The 26,206-nt window shown below is 41.5% G+C and overlaps 1 protein-coding gene across 3 annotated transcripts in view; it reads right to left on the bottom strand.

Annotated features, from left to right (window-relative positions):
- Positions 1-1,661: 1,661 nt before the first annotated feature.
- The window catches only part of LOC139454528 (dynein axonemal heavy chain 5-like), a 106,210-nt gene continuing 81,665 nt past the window's right edge, over positions 1,662-26,206 (bottom strand). For all 3 annotated transcript variants that reach the window (XM_071236301.1, XM_071236300.1, XM_071236302.1), the window contains exons 48-67: positions 25,335-25,561; positions 23,380-23,498; positions 21,997-22,448; positions 20,874-21,089; positions 19,488-19,625; positions 18,371-18,498; positions 16,859-17,027; positions 16,099-16,254; positions 15,190-15,528; positions 13,888-13,992; positions 12,611-12,864; positions 11,823-12,013; positions 11,155-11,276; positions 9,833-10,154; positions 9,313-9,539; positions 8,572-8,844; positions 7,674-7,936; positions 5,766-6,135; positions 4,895-5,047; positions 1,662-3,600 (exon numbers count right to left, since the gene is read on the bottom strand). In XM_071236301.1, coding sequence (XP_071092402.1) covers positions 3,211-3,600; positions 4,895-5,047; positions 5,766-6,135; positions 7,674-7,936; positions 8,572-8,844; positions 9,313-9,539; positions 9,833-10,154; positions 11,155-11,276; positions 11,823-12,013; positions 12,611-12,864; positions 13,888-13,992; positions 15,190-15,528; positions 16,099-16,254; positions 16,859-17,027; positions 18,371-18,498; positions 19,488-19,625; positions 20,874-21,089; positions 21,997-22,448; positions 23,380-23,498; positions 25,335-25,561 — 4,614 coding nt within the window. In that variant the 3' untranslated portion in view covers positions 1,662-3,210. The remainder of the gene's footprint in view (positions 3,601-4,894; positions 5,048-5,765; positions 6,136-7,673; positions 7,937-8,571; positions 8,845-9,312; positions 9,540-9,832; positions 10,155-11,154; positions 11,277-11,822; positions 12,014-12,610; positions 12,865-13,887; positions 13,993-15,189; positions 15,529-16,098; positions 16,255-16,858; positions 17,028-18,370; positions 18,499-19,487; positions 19,626-20,873; positions 21,090-21,996; positions 22,449-23,379; positions 23,499-25,334; positions 25,562-26,206) is intronic.

Below are 26,206 nucleotides of genomic sequence, written 5' to 3'. Positions count from 1 at the left end.
AAATGGCAGACACGATAAACGTGACGGGAGAGATTTCGAAAAAAAAAGTTGTTAATGAACGTGTGGCGGTTGCATGTGTTAGTCATCATTGATCAACTGGCCGATCATTGAAAGGTGAATAAAGATGCGTCAAACAGACACTAAGGTAAATTCATAGATTGCTGGAGACGGTCAATGTCAGCCTAGGCACGGATCGAGTCGACACTACGATAGTTTAGATGTGCATTTCATCGTTTGTTCATTAGTATAGGCCGCAGAGAGGATATTCGTGAACAATCATGCAGTCACGCTCTCTGACATTTCTCAATGTATACTGAAACGCTGAGACCAAGAATAAAGGTTCTAAATGATCAGAAAGAACGCTTATGTGTGTTTTCGTGCTAGGGAATTCCCAGGGGTTTCCCCAGGAATGTGGAAGTAGTCCGTCAGTGTTTATGTCATTTCAAGAACACGGTCTCCTGAAAAACGTATGAACGTCAAATTGTGTCGTTCATACACTTATGAACGTCAATTTCGCGGTCATGTGACCGCCTCTCGTCCAATGGAAAAGCCGTATATCGTGAAAACTTCAAATTAAAAAATTATTAATTGATGAAACTAAAAGTTTTTCAATACTTGATTGTTATAAGGCAGTTATATACTCCTTCCTCGCTGCTGTGTTATGTAAAAATATAACATACATGAGAAATTATGGACTGTCATTATGTAACTTTTCAGTCTTTGTAGGGAATGTTTATAAAGATTACTTACAGATTGGTATTGTAGTTGGTCAGGGGGCACTTATTGGAGCAGTTTCTAGGAGGATTCGGGGTCACGGATGGCCCAGTCGTCTAAGGTGCCGCGATTCGCTGTGCAGGGTTACGTCCCTTGGGCACGCCAGAAACCTATGATTGTGGGTACGAATCCCAGTTCACCTCGATTATGTTTCTAGGTTGTAAACGTCTGAGTCCTGCATCACTTCGGGCTTTCCTCCCACATCAAGCTGACACGCCATGATATAACTGCAATACTGTTAAAAGCGGCGTTAAATCCAACTCACTCACCGAAGACAGATATTTTTGGCATTGACCTGAATGTTTCCACATCTTTGATACTTCATATGTTAAGTGACAGAGAGTTCCATAAAGTTGGGCCAGCTTTTGCAACCGAATGATCTCCAAAAGTGCTTGTCCTCATTCATGGTATCTTCAGAAGATGATCAGGGCGGTGGGGTAGCCTAGCGGTTAAAGTGTTCGTGTTCCAGGCATATCAGCCAACAAGGTCACTATGATCAAGTCATCATCTTTTGAGTGAATGAGCATGGTTTTATGCCACTTATTATATTCCAGCAATATCACGGCGGGGCACACCAGAAATGGGCTTTACACATTGTACTCATGTGGGGAATCAAACCCAGGACTTGGGAGTGACGAGCAAATGCTTTAACCACTAGGCTACCCCACCGCCCCGGGGGTTCCGAGAGTACCTCAGGTTGGTCAACAGATGAACCTGTGAAAACCTGGGTGACAGTTGATCTTCAGCAACCCAACCCATCGAAGCATTATGATACTGCAGACCAGCAGAATTATTCCAAGTTAATGACTGTCACCACTTGAAACGATGAAGAAGAATTCTTGACAGCATTAGTTATGAAAGTTTATTCCATAAACTTCAGACAGAAAATAAACATGGAAGTATAGGGCATTAGGATGAAACTAAACAGGTATAAGAAATAACAATTCTGTACAGGGCAATAAATAGTAAAATAGATCAGCCAATTAAATGAAGACAGTTTCATTATCACAGTTCGTTGTACACACATCCTAGAGGGAATACAGCAAAGGGAGACAACTCTGGAGTTGGGCCTAGAGGAATACAGCAAAGGGAGACAACTCTGGACTAGGAGCTTCATCACGTCAGGTTGAATACTGAAGTTACATAAAACTGAAATACTGTTTGGGAAATCTGTTATTACAAATGCCGAATAAATATCACTACTCTGGATATTATTGCAATAAGTTGTAATACAATCACTACAAGGAATGTAAATGCTATGGATAGTCATCACCTAATTTTATCTACACTTCTGAAATATTATTCAATAATGGTCAGACAAGAACAATTTTTGTTTCTAGTTTTAAGGTCTTATAAAAAATCAGGTCATCTTTAATATCTAATGAAAAACCGTACAATTCAGATTGAACCAAATAAATAAAAACTTAATTGAACGCATTTTTATAATATATTTTTTCACCTTAACTTCAAGGGAAGGCTTATCCATGAAAGAGAAGACAAAATTGTCTTGCCTGTTAATGAAACATAACACACAGATGCTATGCGCGTGTTAGTACAATTGCTCTACTATGTACTGCATGTAATAACACATACATACCACCCCTGAGTAGAAGCACTATCTTTATTACAACATATCTACCAGCTAAACACATGGTGAGTGTATAAATGTTTTATCACAGTGTGGAGGGGCTTCCAGAAATACTGACAGTGGATACAATGGATGGTTCCAAATAAATATACACAAGATATTTAAAACAGTTTTTATCACGGATACTTGACATGACTGCTAATCAAAATTCATCACAATAGAAGAATGTTTGTGCAATGAAACATGGACGGACTGTATGAAGACAAAATTCAATATTTTCTGATCAGTTCAGAAACCCAGCCTTTTTGAAAGGCTATTGTCACATCAAAATTATCCATTTAAGAAATATTATACATAGAAACTGGCTGCTTTTTTTAGTATAATGTTGATGATCGGAATAAAAATACCATGCAATAGTTTGTGCATGTAGTTTTTTAATCCGTCACATTTTCATCATGACAAGAAGTTAAAGCATTTATAACCAGTTGTTCAATTCAATTCTACACCGGCTCATGGCAATTCAAGAGCAACACAATCTGCTGTCGATTGTGTCCAGTAACTCACATATGGTAACATTGTTCCGAAGAATTGTACTTTTTGACAAAAAAATGTCATAACAAAGAAGTTGATTCTGTTAATAGAGTTTGATATAAATGCTTTCTAAGCAAAGCAAGGCAATACTTTAAACATATGTGAATCAAGACCATTTTCCAAAAATGGAAAATATAATAAGAAATATGGTAAATCTTAAACTACGGCTATTCACAATATTTTGAAGTAGTAAACTCAGATCACAAAGTGGATCAATTATTTCTCAAAATGAAAAGTCTGCTGACGTGAATGTTCCTTTATTTGATGTCACACAGGAGGGCCACGCCACGCAACACCCAGTGATCTGGCGGCTGGTTCGTCTTCAGGATGACGCCAGCGATGTACGTGAGATCTGTACGCTGTGGCTTCTTGTAGATAGGACAATAGTACATGCGTGCATCAGTTGTCCCGGACGTGCTGTTGATGGCGTAGATGTGGATGACTGGCATCTGCTCGAACAGCACCTTGGGTTTGGGTTCAATGAGCTTGCTTCCTCTCCGGTCCCAGCCAGCGCCCTCTAGGTACAGACCGTACACGTACACGCCCTCTGTTGGTGGCTGAGTGACATCGTCCCGGTTATACTTGGTGACGTCGTTATGGAGGATGACGGTGTCCAAGGCCCATCCCTTGTGAGCACGTGTAACTTCCTGTAGACAGAGGTGACGTGTTAATAGAGTTTACTTCCCTTCACACAAAATTCAAATACACATTGTACTCACCACCAAGAGAAACGCGAACCATAGAAACATATAGAGAAGTATGTATGTATGTTAAGTCATGACACCAATCTCATTTACATCAGACCTCAGTCAGTCATGACACCAATCTCATTTACATCAGACCTCAGTCAGTCATGACACCAATCTCATTTACATCAGACCTAAGTCAGTCATGACACCAATCTCATTTACATCAGACCTAAGTCAGTCATGACACTAATCTAATTTACATCAGACCTAAGTCAGTCATGACACCAATCTCATTAACATCAGACCTCAGTCAGTCATGACACCAATCTCATTTACATCAGACCTCAGTCAGCCATGACACCAATCTCATTTACATCAGACCTCAGTCAGTCATGACACCAATCTCATTTACATCAGACCTCAGTCAGTCATGACACCAATCTCATTTACATCAGACCTCAGTCAGTCATGACACCAATCTCATTTACATCAGACCTCAGTCAGTCATGACACCAATCTCATTTACATCAGACCTCAGTCAGTCATGACACCAATCTCATTTACATCAGACCTCAGTCAGTCATGACACCAATCTCATTTACATCAGACCTCAGGTTCGGGTCACATCGGAACAACATCTCATCCAACCAATCAGAACGTTGCTTACCACATAGGGAAAGTGACAGTCGGATAATGTTTTCTAATCATGGAAACCTTGAAAAGATTAACGTGTTATTTCTAACGACAGTTTAGGGCTATACAACAGATTCCATCAAAATCGTCTAACTCTCGCTTCTGTGGGATAAACATTTAAAAAAGAGAGACTTTCCACGGACCATGGTAAGAACTGCCACACATTCTTAACCATCTATTATAGTCATTTAGAAAATTTCTTTTGTTCCATTTTCAAATTTTGAATCAACATTTTTCAAAGGGTATTTTAGAATGGAAGTCACCAGTTGTAAACTGGCACCGTAAAGCTTGAGAACTGAATGGCAAATGTTGGTAGTCATTTCATTGGTCAGTCAAAGCTTACGAAAGATCATTCAGACATGACCTGTAATGGGATGTCCTTTGTATAGTGTTAGCGAGCTAGAAGATCTGATTTTAATGAGATAATTATTACACAGAAATAAAATCAACCTGATATGATGCAATTCTATCGTTTTTCAGTCAACTCCGAAATTGATCCTTCTCATATACAGAATTGAAAGAAAGGAACCACAAAATATTTGTATCATTTTGTTCTGACCTGTCGCATGGCCGTGAGGAATCCCTGTGGGTTGAAGAAACCGGTCATCCAGAACGTGTGTGGTCGGCCATCGAAACACCAAGTGTTGAACTGACTGTTACGGTCAATGAGCTCCGTGAACCAGAAACCCAGAGTGCTGGAGTCCCAGGATATCTGAGAAAGCAAGGTTACATGATCATAGCTAGGTCACATGATCATAGCTAGGTCACATGATCATAGGCAGAGTCAAGGGATCCAAGGGAACAACCCTTTTGAAAATTACATGTACACCAATGAATTTTCTATACATAACAATACATAATCAGCGCCAAATATTATTTTATAAGTCTACCTGGCTACTACTCAAAGAGTGAGTATGGTTTTACGCCACTTTAAGCATTATTCCAGCAATGTCACACCGGGGAACACTGGAAAATGGGCTTCACACATTGTACATATCTGAGGAATCGAACGCGGGTCTTTGGCGTGACGAGCCCTCTACTACTCAAAAGAAGTTAAAAAACACCCAATTCTTTCAGACGACAATAGTTAATCTGTCATGCCATGAGAATCAGTGTTCCTGAACTTCTTTTGAGTAGTATATACAAATTCTGAGTCTCGACCACACGACCCCGGCAGTGAAATGCTACAATATTTATACACAATGTGATCCAATATAGAGAGGATTACAAGGAATACATATATGTAGAGAGGCCCTTTCCCAACAGTTTATTTGGTTACATACTAGTTTGAGCAACCCAAATAAAAAAATTGCCCACCCACACTAAATTTTCAATAGCCATTGCCTGAGAACAAATTCTTTTATTTTGTTAGCCTTAGAAGTAGATATTTTTAGTAGCATTCATAAATTTCCTCCTGAAACTGCACCCACCTTCTGCCACGCCTTGGGAATCCTAGCATCATACATGGAGTCCAAGGCATCTCTCAAAGTCTCACTCATGATGATGGTGCCGTCAATGGCCAACTTGAGGTCGGTCAAGGTCAGGCGCACCAACGTGATGACTTTCTGCATCCTGTCAATCTCCTGCCTCAGGAAGATGTTCATGGGCTGCAGGATGCCCATCTTTTGGAGTCTGTTCTGGACCTCGAACGGGATGTAGTCAGCCGGTAGTTTGTCCAACATGTCGTCACAGAGGCGGTAGACGATGGACTCGCGGGTCTCCCCCGTGCCGCCGCTGCTGTCCTTGGGTTGAATCTGGAGGATCGTGTCCAGGATGTTGGAGGCTGTCTTGCTCTGGTAGCTGCATGAGAGGGCAACCATGTTAACATTCACACTTGGTTCCGTGTCATGGAACGTGTCCAAAAATATTTTTAAAAGCATGAAATACTCATATCCCCTGCCAATATGACGTGTCTGGTTATGTGGAGCACTACCACCATTTTCAGTCTAAGTCAAAGTCGTTGCCATGGAAACTAAGAAAGTAATTTTTTCAAAAAACCCAAACTATCAAAAGCATCAGTTGACCACTAGACCTATCTATGTGTTAAGTTTGGTTCAGATATCTCTCATGGTTTTTGAGTTCTGCTCCGAAAATGAAATGTGATGGACGGATGGAAGAACGGAAGGACATACGGACAGCACCCATTCCTATATCCCCCTTCCACTTTGTGGTGGGGTATAATAATAAACACATTATCTAAACTTTCAGATATGACAGACAATGCGCAGTGTATCTGATTTTACATCCCTTTTAGCACCATCAGGGACACCTGGGATGTGGCGCACAATGTCCCTGTCTCGTGTATCAGAGGGAATGATACAGTGTGTATCACCTTTTCCAAACTGAACACTATCAAAATATCAACTGGCAGTGCGAAAAAAAACCTCTTTTCAATGCACGAAAAATTTCAGTTGTCACAGCTAACAGCTGAATTTGATCAAGCAACACTAAGTTATATTTACAACCAAAATATGTTAACAAACCCTCATGGTCATGTCTACCAACAATAGACAACTCTAAAAGTATGTGACAATGTGTATGTCAAGTAGGCCAAACCAACTTTTGTTTTACATATCTAGTAGGTGAAGATACACAAGGAAACATAGTTTAAGGTTTGATTTGAAAGTTGTAACAAACATACAATTTTTTTTTTTTCAGAAAACACATTTTATCCATGCATTTTAATATTATATATAATGAAGCTAAGGCCCAACCAAATGAAACGACATCTGCCCGAGGCAAGGGCGTTAACTAAAAGTCAATTTCCCACCCTAACTGAACTAGGCTGGACTAACGAGTCTATGCATATTCCAATCAAAATCGTGCAACGAACTAGATATCTGGTTCGTAAACAATGTGGATTTAAACGATCAGATTTTGGTCGACTGCAGGATTTGCAAAGCATGTCTTCTGCCAACTTGGCGTTGACAGATATTTTCCAAATGATTACATGTTTCTAATCAAGGTGCTCCCATGATCTGATGCACCTAGCGAGGTAAGACACGTTTTATTACAATATAGATCTGTATTGATCAGATCGTCTTGACCAGAAGCCGCCATTTTGTTTGAAGGAAATGCAAAAGATATGAGAGACCCCTGTGGAATCTGATTGGTCAGTAAGAGAGACATAGAAGGGACATAACTCCACTGGTGGCGCTACAATTGAACCTGGAAATTCCAGCCTCATTCAGCAAGGGTGGAAACTGGACTTTTATAGTCAAATAACTTACTTGCCTCTAGAAGATGATGAAACGATTGCTATAATGTAAAGCTTACATGCAATAGTTACAAAATAGTATATATATAACTGGCAGAATGGACAAATGTTCTCAACATACGTGATGTCAGCGTTGCTGTGAAGTCCGAAGGCCTCAGGAGTGTCCTTGATAGGCAGGTTGTTGATGTACTCCATGTATTCGTTGTGTTTGGAGCACTTGGGGATGACGTAGCCCTTGTAGAAGTTGAAGTTTGGAGTGAACATGTTCTCCCCAAACCAAACCTTGCAGAAAGTGTTCAGGAGGCGCTTGTCGAAGTCGTCTGTGACTCGACCGCCATATTGGATCTCACCAAGCATGTAGCGAGTGCAAGTCCAATTGACACCCTGTGAACAAAATATACATACATGTACATACAAATATTGTTTACACAGTAGAAATTCCTGCAAACATTGCTCAATAGCACTTCAGTTGGAGAAGAAATTGTCACAGTCTTGGAAACCTCATCAGAGACCCAGTTAGAGAATCTTGTCTGACGTGACGTCACACATTATCTTGAAAAAGTGTCTTCAGTTGGGACTTGAAACTACATCAATTTCAGACATGTTGCTTCATGTTTTATATTTTTTGGATTACGGGCCCGCCGACTCTAATTTTTTAGAAAATGTAAAAAAAAATGATATCAGATTTCCATTTTTTTTTCCCCGTCAATAGCCGCGTAGTCAGTTATTTTATTTGTTCTCATCACCTTTTAGGAAAAAACATGAATTTACCGTTGTAAACTAGTAAAGAGATACATAATTGATCTTTGTTGATCTCGAAGCCAAACATGAATAGCCTCCCTTGACAACTGTCCGTGTTGTAAGTGGTAGAATTTTTATTGTTACAAGGGGCATTATCGTCACAAATGGCGGTCTTTTTTTTCTTTCCCTTTTCTTTTTTTTCCCTCCTCCAACCCTGGACTTTTGGCGTAATCCTCAAAAATAAAAAAAGCCTGGCCTAACATAACATCGCATCTTACCCTCTTTATGTCCATGTCATCAAGATGGTTCTGGACAAACTGCACACTAGCGTTGAAGTCCGAGGCGTTGAACTCGTACGGTATGTTCCATCCAAGCGGGCCGAACTTCCTGCGTTCCTGCACCGTGGTGTGGAGGAAGGAGACGCCGTACAGCATCGGCTTCCACTGCGGCATGTTGGAGATGTCCAGATAGTCCTGGGTCATACTGGCGTAGGTTCGCTTCAGACCCGCCTTGATGCCCTGCGGCGGCTCCATGGTGAACTTGATGGCTACCTGTTAGTGGGTTAGAGGTTATCGACAATGAAGGATTATTTGCAACTTGTTTGTGAGTTGCAACAAAATAGTTATCTCTTTGTATAATTATTCATAATACTTCTTCTGTGCTAATGTAATTAATTATTCTTCTATTTGTGATGACAAAATATAATGTAAGACATGACTAAACAGTGAAACCAACAAACTTCAACAGCCTCTTTTCCAAAATATATCCAGATGGCAGAATGCAAGGTCAGTCAAGATCCCAAGGTCATTAAGGATCTCATGGTCTGTAAGGATCTCAAGGTCAGTCAAGATTTCAAGGTTAGTCAAGATCTCAAGGTCTGTCAAGAAATCAAGATCAGTAAGAATCTCAAGGCCAGTCAAGATCTCAAGGTCAGTAAGAATTTCAAGGTATGTCAAGAAATCAAGGTCAGTCAAGAAATTAAGGTCAGTAAGAATCAGTAAGGTCAGTCAAGGTCTCACCTGGAGGAAGCTGATTGGGAACTTGGGGTGGACCTCGGTCGTGACCCACAGACGGAACTCTTCATGAATGTTCTCGGTCTCCATGATGGTGTCCATCACCTCTTCCACAAAGTCCAGACTGAGATGACAGTTCTGCAGCAGGAGCCAGCCACCATTCTGGGTCCCTTGTGCCATCATGCGGCGGGCGTGGACTTCCTGTCCCTGACCCATGGATATGGCCCTGTACTCTGTGAGAGGAATACAAACACGTGTAAAGACAGCACTTGGAGCCAGAGAGGTGGTTCAGGAGTAAATAATCAACCATATTTTCATTATCTTAGTGGCGAATATATAGCTGGCCAAGACCTTATCAGTAAAACTTCAGCCAAGTTTAAACTTTCCACCCATGACATTTTGTTATAGGCTAAAATTTACCATCCACATGGAAACTATGGGGTATTTTTTTTTTAAATTTCCAGTTAAATTTCAATTTCATGTTTTAAAGGTAATTCCACATGTATAATGATGTGAGTCTCCTTACCTAGCCTGAACTTCTTGGCCAGTGCCTCAATGTTGTTGGTGGGATCTGACCCCATGGACAGCAGACACACCATGGGTGTGCGGCAGACGCTCTCTTCCCACATTTTCTCGATGTCCAGGATCACCCCCTCGGCATACTTCTGTCCCAGGGTGTCTCCAATGTAGTTCTTGGCCTGGGACAGTGTCCGGTCTGGACACCATGACCTCACCAGCAGCAGACGTCGGAACACGTCCAGTGAGTTGTTGTAGCCGTCGGGGATCACCTCCTCCTCGGGAGCATCCTTGTCGAACCACTGCCGCCATTGTTTCTCATTACGAGTAACCTGTAGAGCAAGATTATATTCGTGAATGGTTAGGAATAAGTGGTGGTGATGATACAACAGTACACTGATTGACGTATTAGTGAGTGAGTGAGAGAGTGAGCAACTCCTAGTAATATGTTTCTTCCATGATTCCACCAGTGTACAGTGGTCTGAAGAAATATTTTGGTTCTATTAACCCTGAAGTTAGCAATATCACAATCTCATAGAAATCAGATCTAGGTTCTCACTGCTGCTAAACAAAGATCTGAGGACATCCCATTACGGGTCACATCAGAACGACCTTTCGCGAACTTTGACCAACCACTGAAATGACTAACAAGAAGTCGACATCAGCGATCAGAAAGCAGCTTTCTCGAGCTTAACGGAACTCGTTTCAACCTGGCGACTTCCATTTCAGACTACACTTGAAAGATATGTTGACACAGTTCTTGATTAGGATTTTGAAAACTGAACAAACGAACATTCCGGAATGTCTAATATATGGTTGAGATTGTATGTCAGTGCTTCCCCCACGTACTGTGCAATCCCTTCTCCGTTCAAATGTTTATCCCACGGAAGCAAGAGATAGATGATAATTTTGACGGAATCAGTCCTATGGGTCGTAACTGTCATTCAGAATACCCAGTGTTAACGTTTTCAAGATTGCATGATTAGAAAACACATTTCACTTTCACGATCTGGTAAGCGACGCTTTGATTGGTCGGATGAAAGGTGGCTCTGACGTGACCCGTAATGGGATGTTTAGCGATAGCGGGAACTAAGATCTGATATTAATGAGATTGGCAATATCACAGTGGCCTTACACAACTGAGTCTGGACCATGTTATTATGAGCAGCATCTCAAGACATCAGGGTCAGACGACACATCATCAACACGTCACCAAGTCTCACCCTCCAGTTGAATGGATCCACCTCTTCTGACAAGCAATGAGAATACTAGGGACCTATTCTGACCAGGAATCGACACGGCCTTGTCTGATGAAGGAAATACTGCACCTACCTGTTCCAGGATCCCGGAGAACTGGTGCAGGTTGCTCAGCTCCACCAGGTTCAGCCAGGTCAGGTCAATGATCCACTTGTGAGGCTTCGGCTGAACCACGTTCAGATCCAGGGAGGCACCACCTACAGGAGGAAGATCATAGCCATCAACACATTGAGTACCTTGCCAATCAATGTTAGAATGACGTTTAGAATTTGGGATCTAGTCCAATGACACCCAAAATTATTGACAAACTGCCCTCACCCAATTCCACAAAGTAATCCCAGTGGTCTGACTGTCACAAGTGCTTTGCAGAAAAAGGTCAAATATTTAAGTTTGCACAATTATCAGACAATGTTATTATGGATGACTAAATCTCCCATGACCTTGTGTCTTGTTATATCTTTCAGGAAACCCTGGGATTAACCAACAGCCAGCAGATCTTGGCATAGCTATTGGGTACAAATTTTCCCTAGCCCACTATGCCACCCATATCATTGACAGATGGTATACAACCTATGATAAGGTGGAGAACGCCTCATCTTCATCTATGACTTAGACCGCTTGGCCACCTTACACCTATATGGCCCATGATAAGGTGGAGAATGCCTTAAGCTTAATCTTAATCCTAATCGTATCCCAAAGGAATAGACAGCCATAATGGAACAGGAACGTGGAGGTATACTTACCCTTGATAAGTGTGGAGAACTCCTCATGCTTGATCTTGTTGCAATGAAGGTCAATCTTCAGAGCCAACAGCAAGGTGAAGGTCATCTTGTCTGTCTCATACAGACCACGTACCGCATACTTGAAAACTTCAAACGTCATGTACTCAATGATGTTGGTGATTCTCTTCTGTGTGATGGGAGATTTTTGTGACCTGAAAAAAGATGAAGAAAGGATTAGAGACAGACTGATTAGCCAGGAGACGATAATATCCAGATCAAAGAGAGGAGTGAAGAAGCATTGTTAGTCACATACACACCATGACTGATTCAATCATATTCCCCAATCTCATTAGAGACAGATCTTAATTCTTGCTACCGCTAAACAAAGATCTGAGGACATCCCATTACGGGTCACATCAGACTGACCTTTCGCAAACTTTGACTGATCAATAGAACGACTGAAAAAAAATCACCATTAGCCAATCAGAAGGCAGCTTTCTCGTATTATACGTCACTAGTTTCAAACTGGCGACTATGCTTCGAAACATATTTTGATAAATTCTCGATTAAAAATTTGCAAACTGAACAAAAGAACCTTCAGGAATGGCTAATAGATTCCCTAGATAGTATGGATTCAGCCATAAAGCCTGTTACTCTCAGAATAACCTGTGTTACATTTTTCTAGGTTGCATGGTTAGAAAACACATTCTGACTGTCACTTTCCTGACCCTGTAATCAACTCTCTGATTACTTGAAATACAAGGTCGTTCAATACACATAATCAGCTGACAGTACGAATGTAGACTCACTTTTTCATGGACATGTCAAAGATGTTGAGGAACTGTCGTAGGGACGTCTGGTACATGACGTTGACGAGACTCATCTCTACAATCAAGAAGTACAAGATGCTCCCCCTGGTTGCCACAGGACGGAACTCTTCTCGGGCGGTGTTTATCTTCAGCTCTGTCTCCTCTGCGATCTGAAGCTTCTGGCGGACATCTTGTGATGTGGTCTTTGTGACATTCAGCACATTGATCAAGTCTTCATCATCGACCAGAGAACCCTAAAATACAAGTGTTAAATTTATATCAGACCAGTGGATGGTCCATGCAGTCCTATCTTGTAGTGTAATTGAAGATGAAGTGAAATGGGGTTTCATGCAGCATCCAAGATTATTGCATGTGTGTATGCACATGTTTGTACTTGTCGGGAATAATACCCACTGAGAAACCATGCTTCAGTTTAACATGAATACCACACTCAGACACAGTATACTGACTCTGAGCCGACCAGTCCTTGTTTTAGTCTCATAATGTCAAGTACCAGGCAGGGAAACAATAAGTACCATCTTTTAACATCTTTCGGTATGACGCAGCCAGGGATCAAACCCCCGATCTTCCGCTACCTAAGCAGACGCTCTACTACAAGTCCAAAGAGGCGGTCAGTTTTGTATATGCACAATACAGTGATTTATAACTCAAGCATTTCCCCCAAACCACTGAAGGATTTTTACAGTGCTTTGAACATATTGCAGTAATATCACAGAGATGCAGGTGACAGATCTTTACATCTTTGGTGAAACCCACAAGAACAGTATAGTGCTGATCTCAATAGGGGCAAATCATGGATTCAAATAAATACCAGCGTATCCTGGCATAGGGAAGGGATACAACTCCACACAGCAAACCAATCTTAGACCACCGGGTCTCCTGTGCCTGGTAATATAGATGAAAACTGGAAACATTGGAGATTCTCACCTCGCAAGTTGAGAGCATCATGTGTCATGAAGCCCACATTGAGAAGCAGGACAGCCCATTGCTGACTCACTGGTTGGTTGGTTTGTTGTTTACCGCCGCACTAAGCAATATTCCAGCTATATGATGGCGGTCTTTAAATAATTGAATCTCAACCCGACAATCCAGTGATTGATATCATGAGCATCGATCCACGCAATTGGGATCCATGACATGCATCAACCAAGACAGCGAGCCTGACCACCCGATCCCGTTAGTCCCGATCCCTATGACAAGCATAGTCGCCTTTTACAGATTCTACCCCGGATCTTCATGCTGACTCGTTTTCCCACCTGTGTGCTGGTGAGGCGATACAGCAGGTTGTCCTCGAGCTCCTTCATCTTCTTGTTGTTGGCCGTCACCTCCTCCATCAGCTTCACTCGTTCACTCTCCAGCTCCTGGAGGCAACAAAGTCACGTGTCAATATAAACGTACACTTAAAAATTCAATTTCGATAAACAAAGTTATAAAATGAATGAGTAGTATTCACAACAAAGGACCGAATCCAAGACACGTATTATCTCACCATGTCATAACTTGGAACTAATACATTCTGTCACATACAGAATGGAACGCAATGGTAATCAAAAATAATCTTGAAGTATATATAACTTGCTCTCCTGATTTGACCAGACAGAAACTCCCATAGCCTATGGTTATTGTTGGTCCCACAATGCTGTTATAATAACCTGGGACAGAAAGCAGGAGGCAAACTTTAATAATTAAGTGTTCGCTCATCCTGCCAAAGATCTGGGTTCGATTCCCAACATGGGTACAACGTGTGAAGCCCATTTCTGGTGTCCCCCGCCGTTATATTGCTGGAACATTGCTAAAGGCGGCACAGAGCTCCAGATAACTTTTTTTTTTCACTCTATGGTTTCTATTTTAATTGGGTTATAACATTCTTCATTGGGTAACCAATATTATTTCACTCATCCATTCATCACTCTATTGGGATTTAAAAAAAATGAAATAATGTTTAAGATGTATGTAACTGTACTAAATATACAGGCTTGACTCAGAACAATGTCAGAAAGTAAATTAGCTCATAATTGTGTTTCGGAAATTAGCTCCGTTGTACGCATGCTAAAAAAGCTTTATTGGGTATTTACACGTACTGTTTTGATACATTTGAGTTTTTCCTTTAATGAATGTGTTTTACGCAAGATAATTGAAAGTAATTGGGTTTTGAATATTTTTGTGGAGTATTTTACACAAGTACGCAGCTTATCTGTAGCTCAGCCGGCATAAAACCATACCCACTCACACCCTCACTGACTCACTCCTAATCTTAGTAATCAACTCTTTGGCACCAGTCAATACGATGATGTATTTATTCACTACATGTTGCAAGTTTTGATCAGAATGTTAATTTCCTAAAATAAAGTCTCGATATAAAAGTTTTAACAAAATTGTATACAAATCAATTTCAATAAAAATTGTATTTAATTTTTTGGGGGGTATGGAGTTTGTTAAATTTAACATAGACTTGTCCAAAAAACAAGAAATTTACCCTGAAAAGAACTTAAAGGACAACAAATGTTGTCATATTATTTCCGTTAATCTGTCATGACATCACACAGAGGAACACTAACCACTTTCTCTGTGAGGATGACACGTCCTAGGAGCTGGTCCTCCAGGCCTTTCATGGTGACAGTGAAATCAATGATGGAAGTTCGGGCCGATATCTCAGGAGTGTAGGCAGGGTTGGGCAGCTTCGTTGTTATGTAGAGCGTGAAACCCTTCATGATGTCACACTCTTTGTCTCCAACCTTCACCTTCAGGGTTGACCCGACCTTAATGAAGTTCTTCTCAAGGACATTGTCAAGGGCAGGGTCAAGCTCTTCTGCTACGTCTTCAAGAAGCAATGGTCTCCCCAGGGACATGGAGTCTTCAAGATGTGTACGGAAATACTTGTGATTCAAGGATGTTATCTGCAAAATAAGAACAAAATATTTTTAAAGATCATCTTGTATCTGATGCATGTAGTAATTGTAGCATTTGTTTACTCATGTCATCAGTTTGATAGTTGTAGTAGAGGGGTGGTGGTGTAGACTCGTGGTTAAAGTATTTGTTTGTCCCGTCAAAGAGTAAGGTTCACTCACTCTCACTCATTCAAAATCTTAGTAATCAACTCTTTGGTACAAGTAAATTTGACGATGTATTTTTTCATTAATGAGGGATGGTGGGGTAGCCTAGTGTTCAAAGCATTCACTCACCACGCCGAAGGCTCGGGTTCGATTCCCCACATGGGTAAAATGAGTGAAGCCTTTTTCTGGTGTCTACCGCCTTGATATTGCGAGAATATTGTTTAAAGCAGCATAAACCCATACTCTCTCACCCATTACTGGAATGTAAAAGTTTTGTAAAACAAGCAGATGTCTCTAGGATAGCCTTGTTCATGTCTGTTTCACACATGGCTACATCATCACAACAAGTTACAGGTCTGACCTATAGACTTCTACGTTCCTACCTCCAACAGTCCAGAGTAACTTCTGACTCACCTGCAGCTCGTTCTTGGACTCCTTGTTCTTGATCCAGATCTTGCCCTGGCCCTGGGGGTCGATGAGCAGAGGGTAGCGAGCCGCCTTGGTGACGATGATACCGTTCTGGACTGACAGCTCGTCGTTGGGAAGCCCCTGGAGATTCCACTCAGCCACCTGGTGTCGAGAAACAACACAACAAGAATAAACACAGGAATATAAACAGGAATTTACAAAGGGATAAACAACAGCATTTACAAATGAAATCACTTTGAAGCTAACATTTGGGTAGAGAAGTAGGCATTTCTTCTTATCACTGAAGATTTGCTTTACTAAGACAATACTGTTTGAAATGAAACAGGAAATATCTTGGTTCACAGATACTTCAATAATTTATTTGCATTGTATCAGTGACCATCAGCCATAATTGTCAATCATCCATTTGAGCTGAAGAAGGAAATGACATTAAAACTGGAAAGCTAATTTTTCATTGTATACTTTCATTCTGTTACCAATAAGTTGGGTGATAGTTTTCACTAACGAATGATGCCCATTTTATATGATGGTGTGTCGACATAATGTGAGAGGAAAGCCTAAAGTCGAACAGGCAAGAAAACTTTTACTGCCCTTACGACACTGATAACATGGTGCAGATAAACCAAGGATGATAATAAGAGCAAATCTGGGAACAAACCCCATGACCACCATATCCAGGCACATCTAAGGGGCACAACATCTAAGGGGCACAATGATTGAAAAGTCAGGTTGTTCTCATACATACCGTTGTAGGGTCTGTGAGCATGGTGGTGGTGTTGAGGTTGGCGGAGTACGGGATCTTCCTCGTCTTCATCTCCTTCATCCACTCCTTGTTGAGCAGACTACGGTAGTCCTGGTTGAAAGGCCCAGAGTAGGACAGGAAGGCTGTGCACGCCAACACGTCACCCACCAGTCTGGAGGGAGAGCAAGTTCACCATATTACCCTTTGAACTGTGACTACAGGAAATCTAGGAAATCTCAGAACCATGGGAACCCATAGTTCAAGTTGAGCAGGATGCCAAATTAGACCAAAGCGCCCATATTAGACCACAGTACCAATATGACACCACAGTACCAATATGAGACCACAGCGCCCATATGAGACCACAGCGCCCATATTAGACCACAGCACCCATATTAGACCACAGTGCCCATATTAGACCACAGTGCCCATATTAGACCACAGCGCCCATATTAGACCACAGCGCCCAGATTAGACCACAGCGCCGAAATTAGACCACAGCCCCAATATTAGACCACAGCGCCCATATTAGACCACAGTACCCAAATTAGACCAAAGTGCCCAAATTAGACCACAGCACCCATATTAGACCACAGTGCCCAAATTAGACCACTGTGCCAATATTTGACCACGGTGCCCATATTTAGACCACAGTGCCCATATTAGACCACAGTACCCAAATTAGACCACAGTGCCCAAATTAGACCACAGTGCCCATATAAGACCATAGTACCAATGAGACCACTGTGCCAATATTAGACCAAAGTGCCCACATTAGACCACAGTGCCCATATTAGACCACAGTGCCAATATTAGACAGTACCAATGAGACCACTGTGCCAATATTAGACCAAAGTGCCCATATTAGACCACAGTGCCCATATTAGACCACAGTGCCCATATTAGACCATAGTACCAATGAGACCACTGTGCCAATATTAGACCACAGTGCCCATATTAGACCACAGTGCCCATATTAGACCATAGTACCAATGAGACCACTGTGCCAATATTAGGCCAAAGTGCCCATATTAGACCACAGTGCCCATATTAGACCACAGTGCCCATATTAGACCATAGTACCAATGAGACCACTGTGCCAATATTAGACCAAAGTGCCCATATTAGACCACAGTGCCCATATTAGACCACAGTGCCAACAATAGACCACAGTGCCCATATTAAACCATAGTACCAATGAGACCACTGTGCCAATATTGGACCATTGTGCCCACAGTGTCATGTCTGTGTATCATCAAATCTAATTTTTCGTGAGCCAAGCTAGCATTATTTTTAAGTCCAAAGGGGCGATGGGGTTAAAGCCTTCACCCGTCATGCCAAAGACCCAGGTTTGAGTACCCACAATGCCTATTTCTGGTATCCCCTGCCATGATATAGATGGAATAATGCTGAAAGTGGCCATTAACACACGCCCTCAGTTGTTTTGGTCTACACCCATATAGAGAAACCAATGTGTTTGTGACATGGTTGTTTCAATATTTTCATGTAGTTCACCTTCCAATCTGAGCCTTGAACTCCTTGCTCTGCTCTGTCCATCTCTCCTTCTCCCCAGCCAGGCCATTGATGAGAGCAGACGCAGCATTCATCTTCCGTCTGCACGTCTCAGCATCATCCATCAGAGCCTGCAGCATCACATCATATCAATGAACTGAAAGTGTTTCCATAGCATTGGATTGGTTAACCAAGCAATGTCCTTTTTTTGTTTATGATTCCTAACCAGAACTAAAATGAGCCATGTCTAATAACAGACTACTGTTTCCCGATTGACTGATGATAGAATGGCCGTTGCATTATGCAGAGAATGATGTCACCGATGTCATATTGTTGTCTACAGGTTTTTGTGTGTTAATGATTAGATATGCAGTCTGTGAAGTTATTGTTGATGTATGTATCTGTAAGAACTGACTTGTGTCAACACACTGACCATCATAACATCATACACAACAACCTATCATCACATGGACCAATTCATAGGGTACAGACTAATTCGTAATTCAGTTTGAAATTATTTTTTTAAGAACAAAATTGGGCATATATTTGTCTTTCAGAAAAGTCTTGAGTTCTGAAGTCAAGCTGGAATATAATAAATTATGTAACTTGCAAACTATCAATTGAGAACAAATTGGAAAAGATCTGAAAGTAACCCTATGCTGCCAACAACTCCTCAGATCTGCCTCTTACGTAATGAACCATGAAGTTAAAGTATACTCCTAAAGATACGTGAACCATAGAAACATGTAGAGAAGTATGTACGTTAATCATGGATGTTTCCAATGTGTATCAATTAATGACAAAACTAACAATCAGTCAAGTCTTACCACAAAGTGACTTTATTCTTATCATGATATGCTGCACGTGATTTCCAAACTTTACACGCTAATCCTGCACAAGACACATGATGCATCTCGAGTCATTCATCTATGACGTCACATTTGATGCATTCATGAGCATCAGTTCAGACATAATACCAGTATGTTCGTTTGTGCATCGAACTGATCTAATATCTCTTGAATAAGATAGGTCTTCGTATATTAAGCAACATGTATGGTGTTTTGGCTGGTGAGTACCGGTATTTGACATGTATAATTCTCAGTTAACTAGATTTCCTCACCTGTTTCTCGCTCATGGCCTTGTCGTACTGTGCTCTCACAATGGCCAGCTCGGCCTCCTTGGCGTCCAGCTGCTCCTGAGCCGTCTGCAAATCTCCCATGGCAACCTGAAGTCTTGCCTCCTGTACCACCAGATTGGCCTGGGAGACAAATGGACGAACATTAGCAATGGCAGCACAATATGTTCATACACTTGTAGTTTTACCCAAAGCTGTGAAACATCCATTGGTTTGTGAAATGATGTTATCTGGTTTATTCATGATACTGTCTTTTTCACCATCCAGTAAATAACCTTCCCTTAGCTCTTCCATTTGTGCTTCCTGATGAAGAGGGGAGGTCAATCTTAACTGTTTTATTGCTTTTCTAAAAGTTTGTAAGTAAATAAGAAAACATACAACTTTGTGGATAACAACCTTTGGTTTATTGTATCAACAAGCAAACGCTTTAACCACTAGGCTACCAGACCACCCCTGATTACCACTATAATAATCATAACTCCCTGTGTGATAATAACACAGTAATAACAATAACAACATTTATTACTTGCCCGTGAAGAGATCACCCGTTTAATAAACATACAGCTGTATTACACATTGTGTAATACCAAAACGCGTGCTTGTGTACTCTCGGAACACGTTTCACGAACAAATATTGAAAGCTCTCAACATCACTTGGCTTATTCAACGACATTGCGTGTGGAGTTGATAGATCACTGAGAGGAGCTTATGCACACTCGATGACCCCAGCAACCTTGTTGCTAGGGTGACGTCACATGGCATTGTTTCGCCGATGGGTCTTGCAAAAAAATTCCACAAATTACGTCATCGGGTATTGTGACGTTATTGTAAAGTTTGAGGTACAAGGCCCGTTCCACAAGGCGATCGTATTGTAGCGCAACGACAGTCGTTAGTCTAAGTTAAAGTATGTGAGTTGCGATAGTCTTAGCCCTACGATAATTTTGTGAATTCTAAAGGTGGACCGTTGTATGGTATTAAATTCATACCTTTCAACTTTTGACGTGTTTGAAGTATTATTCTGTTAAACTCAATTTGACTATGCCGTGGATCGTGTAGGTGTCAGCTAGCCTATTCATACTCAACAGTATAATTCTAAAAACATTGTAAATGGCAAGTAATAAATAAAATACTAAACTCGCTCCCGTGTAAAACCAATTTTATGAAACTCGTGAATAGTTGTGGTATCTGACTCGCTTTCGCTCGTCAGATACCAGAACTGTTCACTCGTTTCATAAAATTGGTATTACACGGGAGCTCGTTTAGTATTCTATATTTATGAAACATACCCAAGGACACGTTTAAATATCCACAATAAAGACCTCACCTGAAAGCCAGTATTGATTAGTTTATCTTCATTTAAACATTTCTCACCTTGAGAGGCAACACCTCTTTGTTGATGGCAAAAAAGGAGGCCATAGCCTTCGTCCAGGCAGCCAGACCAGCGACGTTGCCACACACTTTCTTCGCTGTCTCCAATGTGTAATCCTCAGAGGAAAAGTAGGGTGTCAACAGCTCCACTGTTTCATCGTTGATGGTGTCCTTGGGGAAGGTGATCAGGGACTGCAGGAAGCCTGTGCCTGCCATCATCTGGAAGAGTGAGTGAAGCTGCTTTTAGCAATATTCCAGCAATGTCATGGCGGAGGACACCAGAAATGGGCTTCACACATTGTACCCGTATCGTGAATCGAACCCAGGTCTTCGGCTTCGCTACCTGACTGCCCCAAAAAGCTGCTTTGAAGGGAATCATGGATCGTTCCATCATGCTGTTAAACCTAGGATTATGATAAGGGCCTTCAACCCTAAGATTTGTGGAAACTGAGTGGTAAGGGACACAACTCTGCACAGCTAAAAAATATGTCATTGACCAGTGAACTGCCCATGCTCCATATATGGAAGAAGGTACACTTATTGATTATACCCAACTTCCGATCTTGCTATAGCAATGACTTTACAGACTGATCAACAGGTAACACAACGGTCTACATGCAACACAACGGTCTACAGGTAACACAATGACCTACATGTAACACAATGACTTACAGGTAACACAAAGACATACAGGTAACACAATGACTTACAGGTAAAACAATGACCTATGACCTATAGATAACACAATGACCCACAGGTAACACAATGACCAACATGTAACAATGACCTACATATAACACAACGACAGACAGGTAACACAATGACCTACACATAACACAATGACCTATATGTAACACAATGACCTACACATAACACAATGACCGACAGGTAACACAATGACCTACACAAAACACAATAACCCACGGGTAACACAATGACCTACACATAACACAATGACCAAAGGTAACACAATTACCCACAGGTAACACAATGACCTTCATATAACACAATGACCAAAGGTAACACAATGACCCACAGGTAACTCAATGACCCACACATAACACAATGACCGACAGGTAACTCAATGACCCACAGGTAACACATTGCCCTACAGGTAACACATTACCTTCAGTGACTCCCCCCAGGAGGGTTTACTGAACTCTGGCTTGTCCACGTCCTGTTTGACGGGCTCCAGTCTCCCCTGGAACAGCAACAGCACACAGTCCATGATCCTCATGATGAGATGTGGCGGCCGACCCAGCTTCCTCACTGTGGCAATGTCAGCAGGCTTGATGGTGTTAAGCGCTGCCTCGGCCTCCTCCAGAGCGGGTTTAGCTGCCTCCAGCTTGCCCTCGGCTATTTTCTTGTCCTTCTCAATAACGTCTACAATGGCTTGAGCTTTGTCCTTGACCTTCTGAACTTGTTCTTTGACCTTCTCAGCAGCCTGTGCCTTCACTGTCACTTCCTTCAGGACCTTCTCTGCTTTGTCGTTGGCAATAGCAAGCTCCTTTTCCTTGACTGCCAACTCCTTGCTTAGTTCTGCGACAGCTAATGATGCTTCAATCAGCTTCTCAAGACCTGGAACAATGGAAGGATGGAAGAATGGAAGAATGTAATAATGGATGGTTGGAACAATTGAAGGTTGGAACAATGGAAGGATGGAACAATGGAAGGTTGGAACAATGGAAGGATGGAACAATGGAAGGATGGAACAATGGAAGGTTGGAACAATGGAAGGATGGAACAATGGAAGGTTGGAACAATGGCAGGATGGAAAAATGGAAGGATGGAACAATGGAAGAATGGAACAATGGAAGGTTGGAACAATGGAAGGATGGCACAATGGAAGGATGGAACAATGGAAGGTTGGAACAATGGCAGGATGGAAAAATGGAAGGATGGAACAATGGAAGGTTGGAACAGAAGGTGACACAGTATACTGACTCCAAGCCGACCAGTACTTGTTTAAGCGGCTGATTGCTGATCACCAGGCAGGGTAACAACAAGTACAATCTTTTAAAGTCCTTTGGATTTACGTGGCCGGGGATCAACCCCCCAACCTTCCACTCTCTGGGCAGACGCTCTACCACGAGGCCACGGAGGTGGTGAGGCGACATTTAAAAAATACAGGGACTTAGGGGTTGATTGTTGTATATCATTTCAGGGTCAGAAATGTAGATGCTGAGTTGATGAAGTTACAATTTGGTTCAAAGTTGTAATAATTAGGTCTTTACTCCCTAAACATTTCAAATACAACTTCATATGGATTTATACATTTAAACATAATTTCAGACTCCACTTCTTTTCCATGATATTATTTTCATTGCTTACTTAATATTCTACTGAAACCTTTCTCTACCCTGGACATTGGTCACTCGTGTCTAAGGGGGTTCTGGACATTGGTCACTTGTGTCGAAGGGGGGTCTGGACATTTGTGGCTTGTGTCTAAGCAGATTCTGGAATAAACATTTCAAACAACCACATTCATACAGACACAATTATTACACACCTGTGTTCATTCTCTGGGCCAGTTCACCGACTTCGTTCCTCTTCTCAGCGTAGATGCTCTTGTAGCCGTTGATGAAGGACAGGTAAGACTTGGGTGTCACATGAGTTGCACGTCGGTATCTGAGTCACAGACACACAGATACTACACAAGTGGTTACCATGGTTACATGCAACAGTAGGAAGCAGACGATTTCCAACGATTCATGCAAAAGGTGTCAAATATTGTGTACATCAACATCAATGACCTTCGCCTTCAACAATATTCATTCAAAACCTATCCATGCCTGAAATATATACAGTGAAAGCTCGTTGGTTGGGACCCTGTTTGTAGCCCACTTCCAAACAATACTGGAGTGGAATGTGGATATAAATGGCTCCTACACATAAATGAGGTTCACTGAGATACTTCCTACACATTGAGGTTCACTAGGATGCTTCCTACATTAATGAGGTTCACTGGGATGCTTCCTACATTAATGAGGTTCACTGAGATGCTAACTATAGATTAATGAGGTTCACTAGGATGCTTACTACATTAATGAGGTTCACTGAGATGCTTCCTACATTAATGAGGTTCACTAGGATGCTTCCTACATTAATGAGGTTCACTGGTATGCTTACTACATTAATGAGGTTCACTGGGATGCTTCCTACATTAATGAGGTTCACTGGTATGCTTCCTACATTAATGAGGTTCACTGGGATGCTTCCTACATTAATGAGGTTCACTCAGATGCTAACTACAGATTAATGAGGTTCACTAGGATGCTTCCTACATTAATGAGGTTCACTGGGATGCTTCCTACAGATTAATGATGTTCACTAGGATGCTTCCTACATTAATGAGGTTCACTGAGATGCTTCCTACATTAATGAGGTTCACTGAGATGCTAACTAATGATTAATGAGGTTCACTTGGATGCTTCCTACATTAATGAGGTTCACTGAGATGCTAACTACAGATTAATGAGGTTCACTAGGATGCTTCCTACATTAATGAGGTTCACTGGTATGCTTCCTACATTAATGAGGTTCACTGGTATGCTTCCTACATTAATGAAATTCACTGAGATGCTAACTACAGATTAACGAGGTTCAATGGGATGCTTCCTACATTAATCAGGTTCACTGGGATGCTTCCTCCATTAATGAGGTTCACTGGGATGCTTCCTACAGATTAATGAGGTTCACTGGGATGCTTCCTACAGATTAATGAGGTTCACTGGGATGCTTTCTACATTAATGAGGTTCACTGAGACGCTAACTACAGATTGATGAGGTTCACTAGGATGCTTCCTACATTAATGAGGTTCACTGAGATGCTAACTACAGATTGATGAGGTTCACTGGGATACTTCCTACACATTATTGTGATCTCACTGAAATAGTTTCTACAGATTAATTCAATCTTACAATGTCTATTATTACTACAGAATCATTTCCTGGAGCCATGTCCATAAATTGAAATGATTGTCACTGGTCTTGTATTGGACTTCAGATCACTGGATACATTTACATACCATCTTGCATTCATTAGGTTTCACTGAAACTAGTCTAAACTTGATTATTCAATACATCTTTCTTATCATTATTCTACAAACAATCCACAAGTGAACATCTTTGCTTCAGCATCAATGTCTACAGGCAATGTTTTCATATTTTCTTATTGTTTTTTTAGCAAGGCTCCGGAACTTATAAATACCCCAACTGTTAACATGACCATCTTCCCGAGGCAAGGGAATTAACTGACCCTAAAAGTCAAGTTCCTACCCTTGCTGAACTAGGCTGGAATTTCTGAGATCAATTGTAGCGCCACCAGTGGCTATATCAGAGTTATGTCCCTTGCCTCAGGAAGATTCGTAACATGACCAGCCCTTCTGAGATTAGTCGCAGTGCACCCTCATCCAAGCACACCTTTAAATAAATGAACCCTCCCAAAAAATGACCTTGACCCACCTCTGGAAGTAGCTGACACAGTTCTCCGCGACGCCATCATGAATGGTGCCCATGGTGTAAATGACCTGCTTCTTGACGTCTGCACTGCACTCAATGTCGAACTGGGACAGGAAGTGGTCGGCCACAGCAATGAGAGCATCCTTCGGCCATCGTTGGAACCAGTCCATGGTGCAGCCTGAGATCAGACCAGGGAACTTCAGCGACCTCTGTCGGAACTTTTCACCAACCTGAAACACATGCATCATTGACTAAAATGCTCTCAAAACATTTAGAAACATTATATAGTGCAAAGCAGTACATGATAGGCATTGCTCATAGGCGGATCCAAAGTGGGGTTGGCCGGAACCCCCCTTTTGAAAACCAAATGACATATGTTGTTGGCTGTTAATTTGACTGAGGGAAGATTTTGATATTTTGGACCCCTCCTTTTATAATGCTGCATCTGCCCTTCCTGCTGGACAATTTCTGTCATCCCTCCAGAACAACTATAGTTCCTCAGTGTCAGGACACTTTCAAAGACGTCTTTCCTTCTACAGCTGTTTCTACAGTGTCTAAATGGTGAAAAGGTGTCCACAGTGTCCCCAGAAGAACAAACCAAACACTTCCACTTGTGAAAAGGTTTCCACAGTGTCCTCAGAAGAATAAACTTCCACATGTGAAGAGAAATCTGGATATTTCCACATGTGAAGAACGTTGCAAAAGCATATCCAAAATGCTTCCACAATGTCATCTACTGGTGATTGCATATCTGAAGATCTTCAAAAATAATTTTTCCTTCAGAGAAATATTTACAGCACACCTTCATTTTCCTTATCGGCTTTCTCTATAATCAAACCAGGACAGGACTCTAATGAATGTTTTGTGATGCTGCT

This window comes from Haliotis cracherodii, unplaced genomic scaffold (assembly GCF_022045235.1).
Source record: "Haliotis cracherodii isolate W230 unplaced genomic scaffold, xgHalCrac1.p SCAF_10, whole genome shotgun sequence".
Taxonomy (NCBI): Eukaryota; Metazoa; Mollusca; class Gastropoda; order Lepetellida; family Haliotidae; genus Haliotis; species Haliotis cracherodii.
Note: the sequence above shows the minus strand (reverse complement) of the source record. Positions and strands in the feature narration are given on the sequence as shown.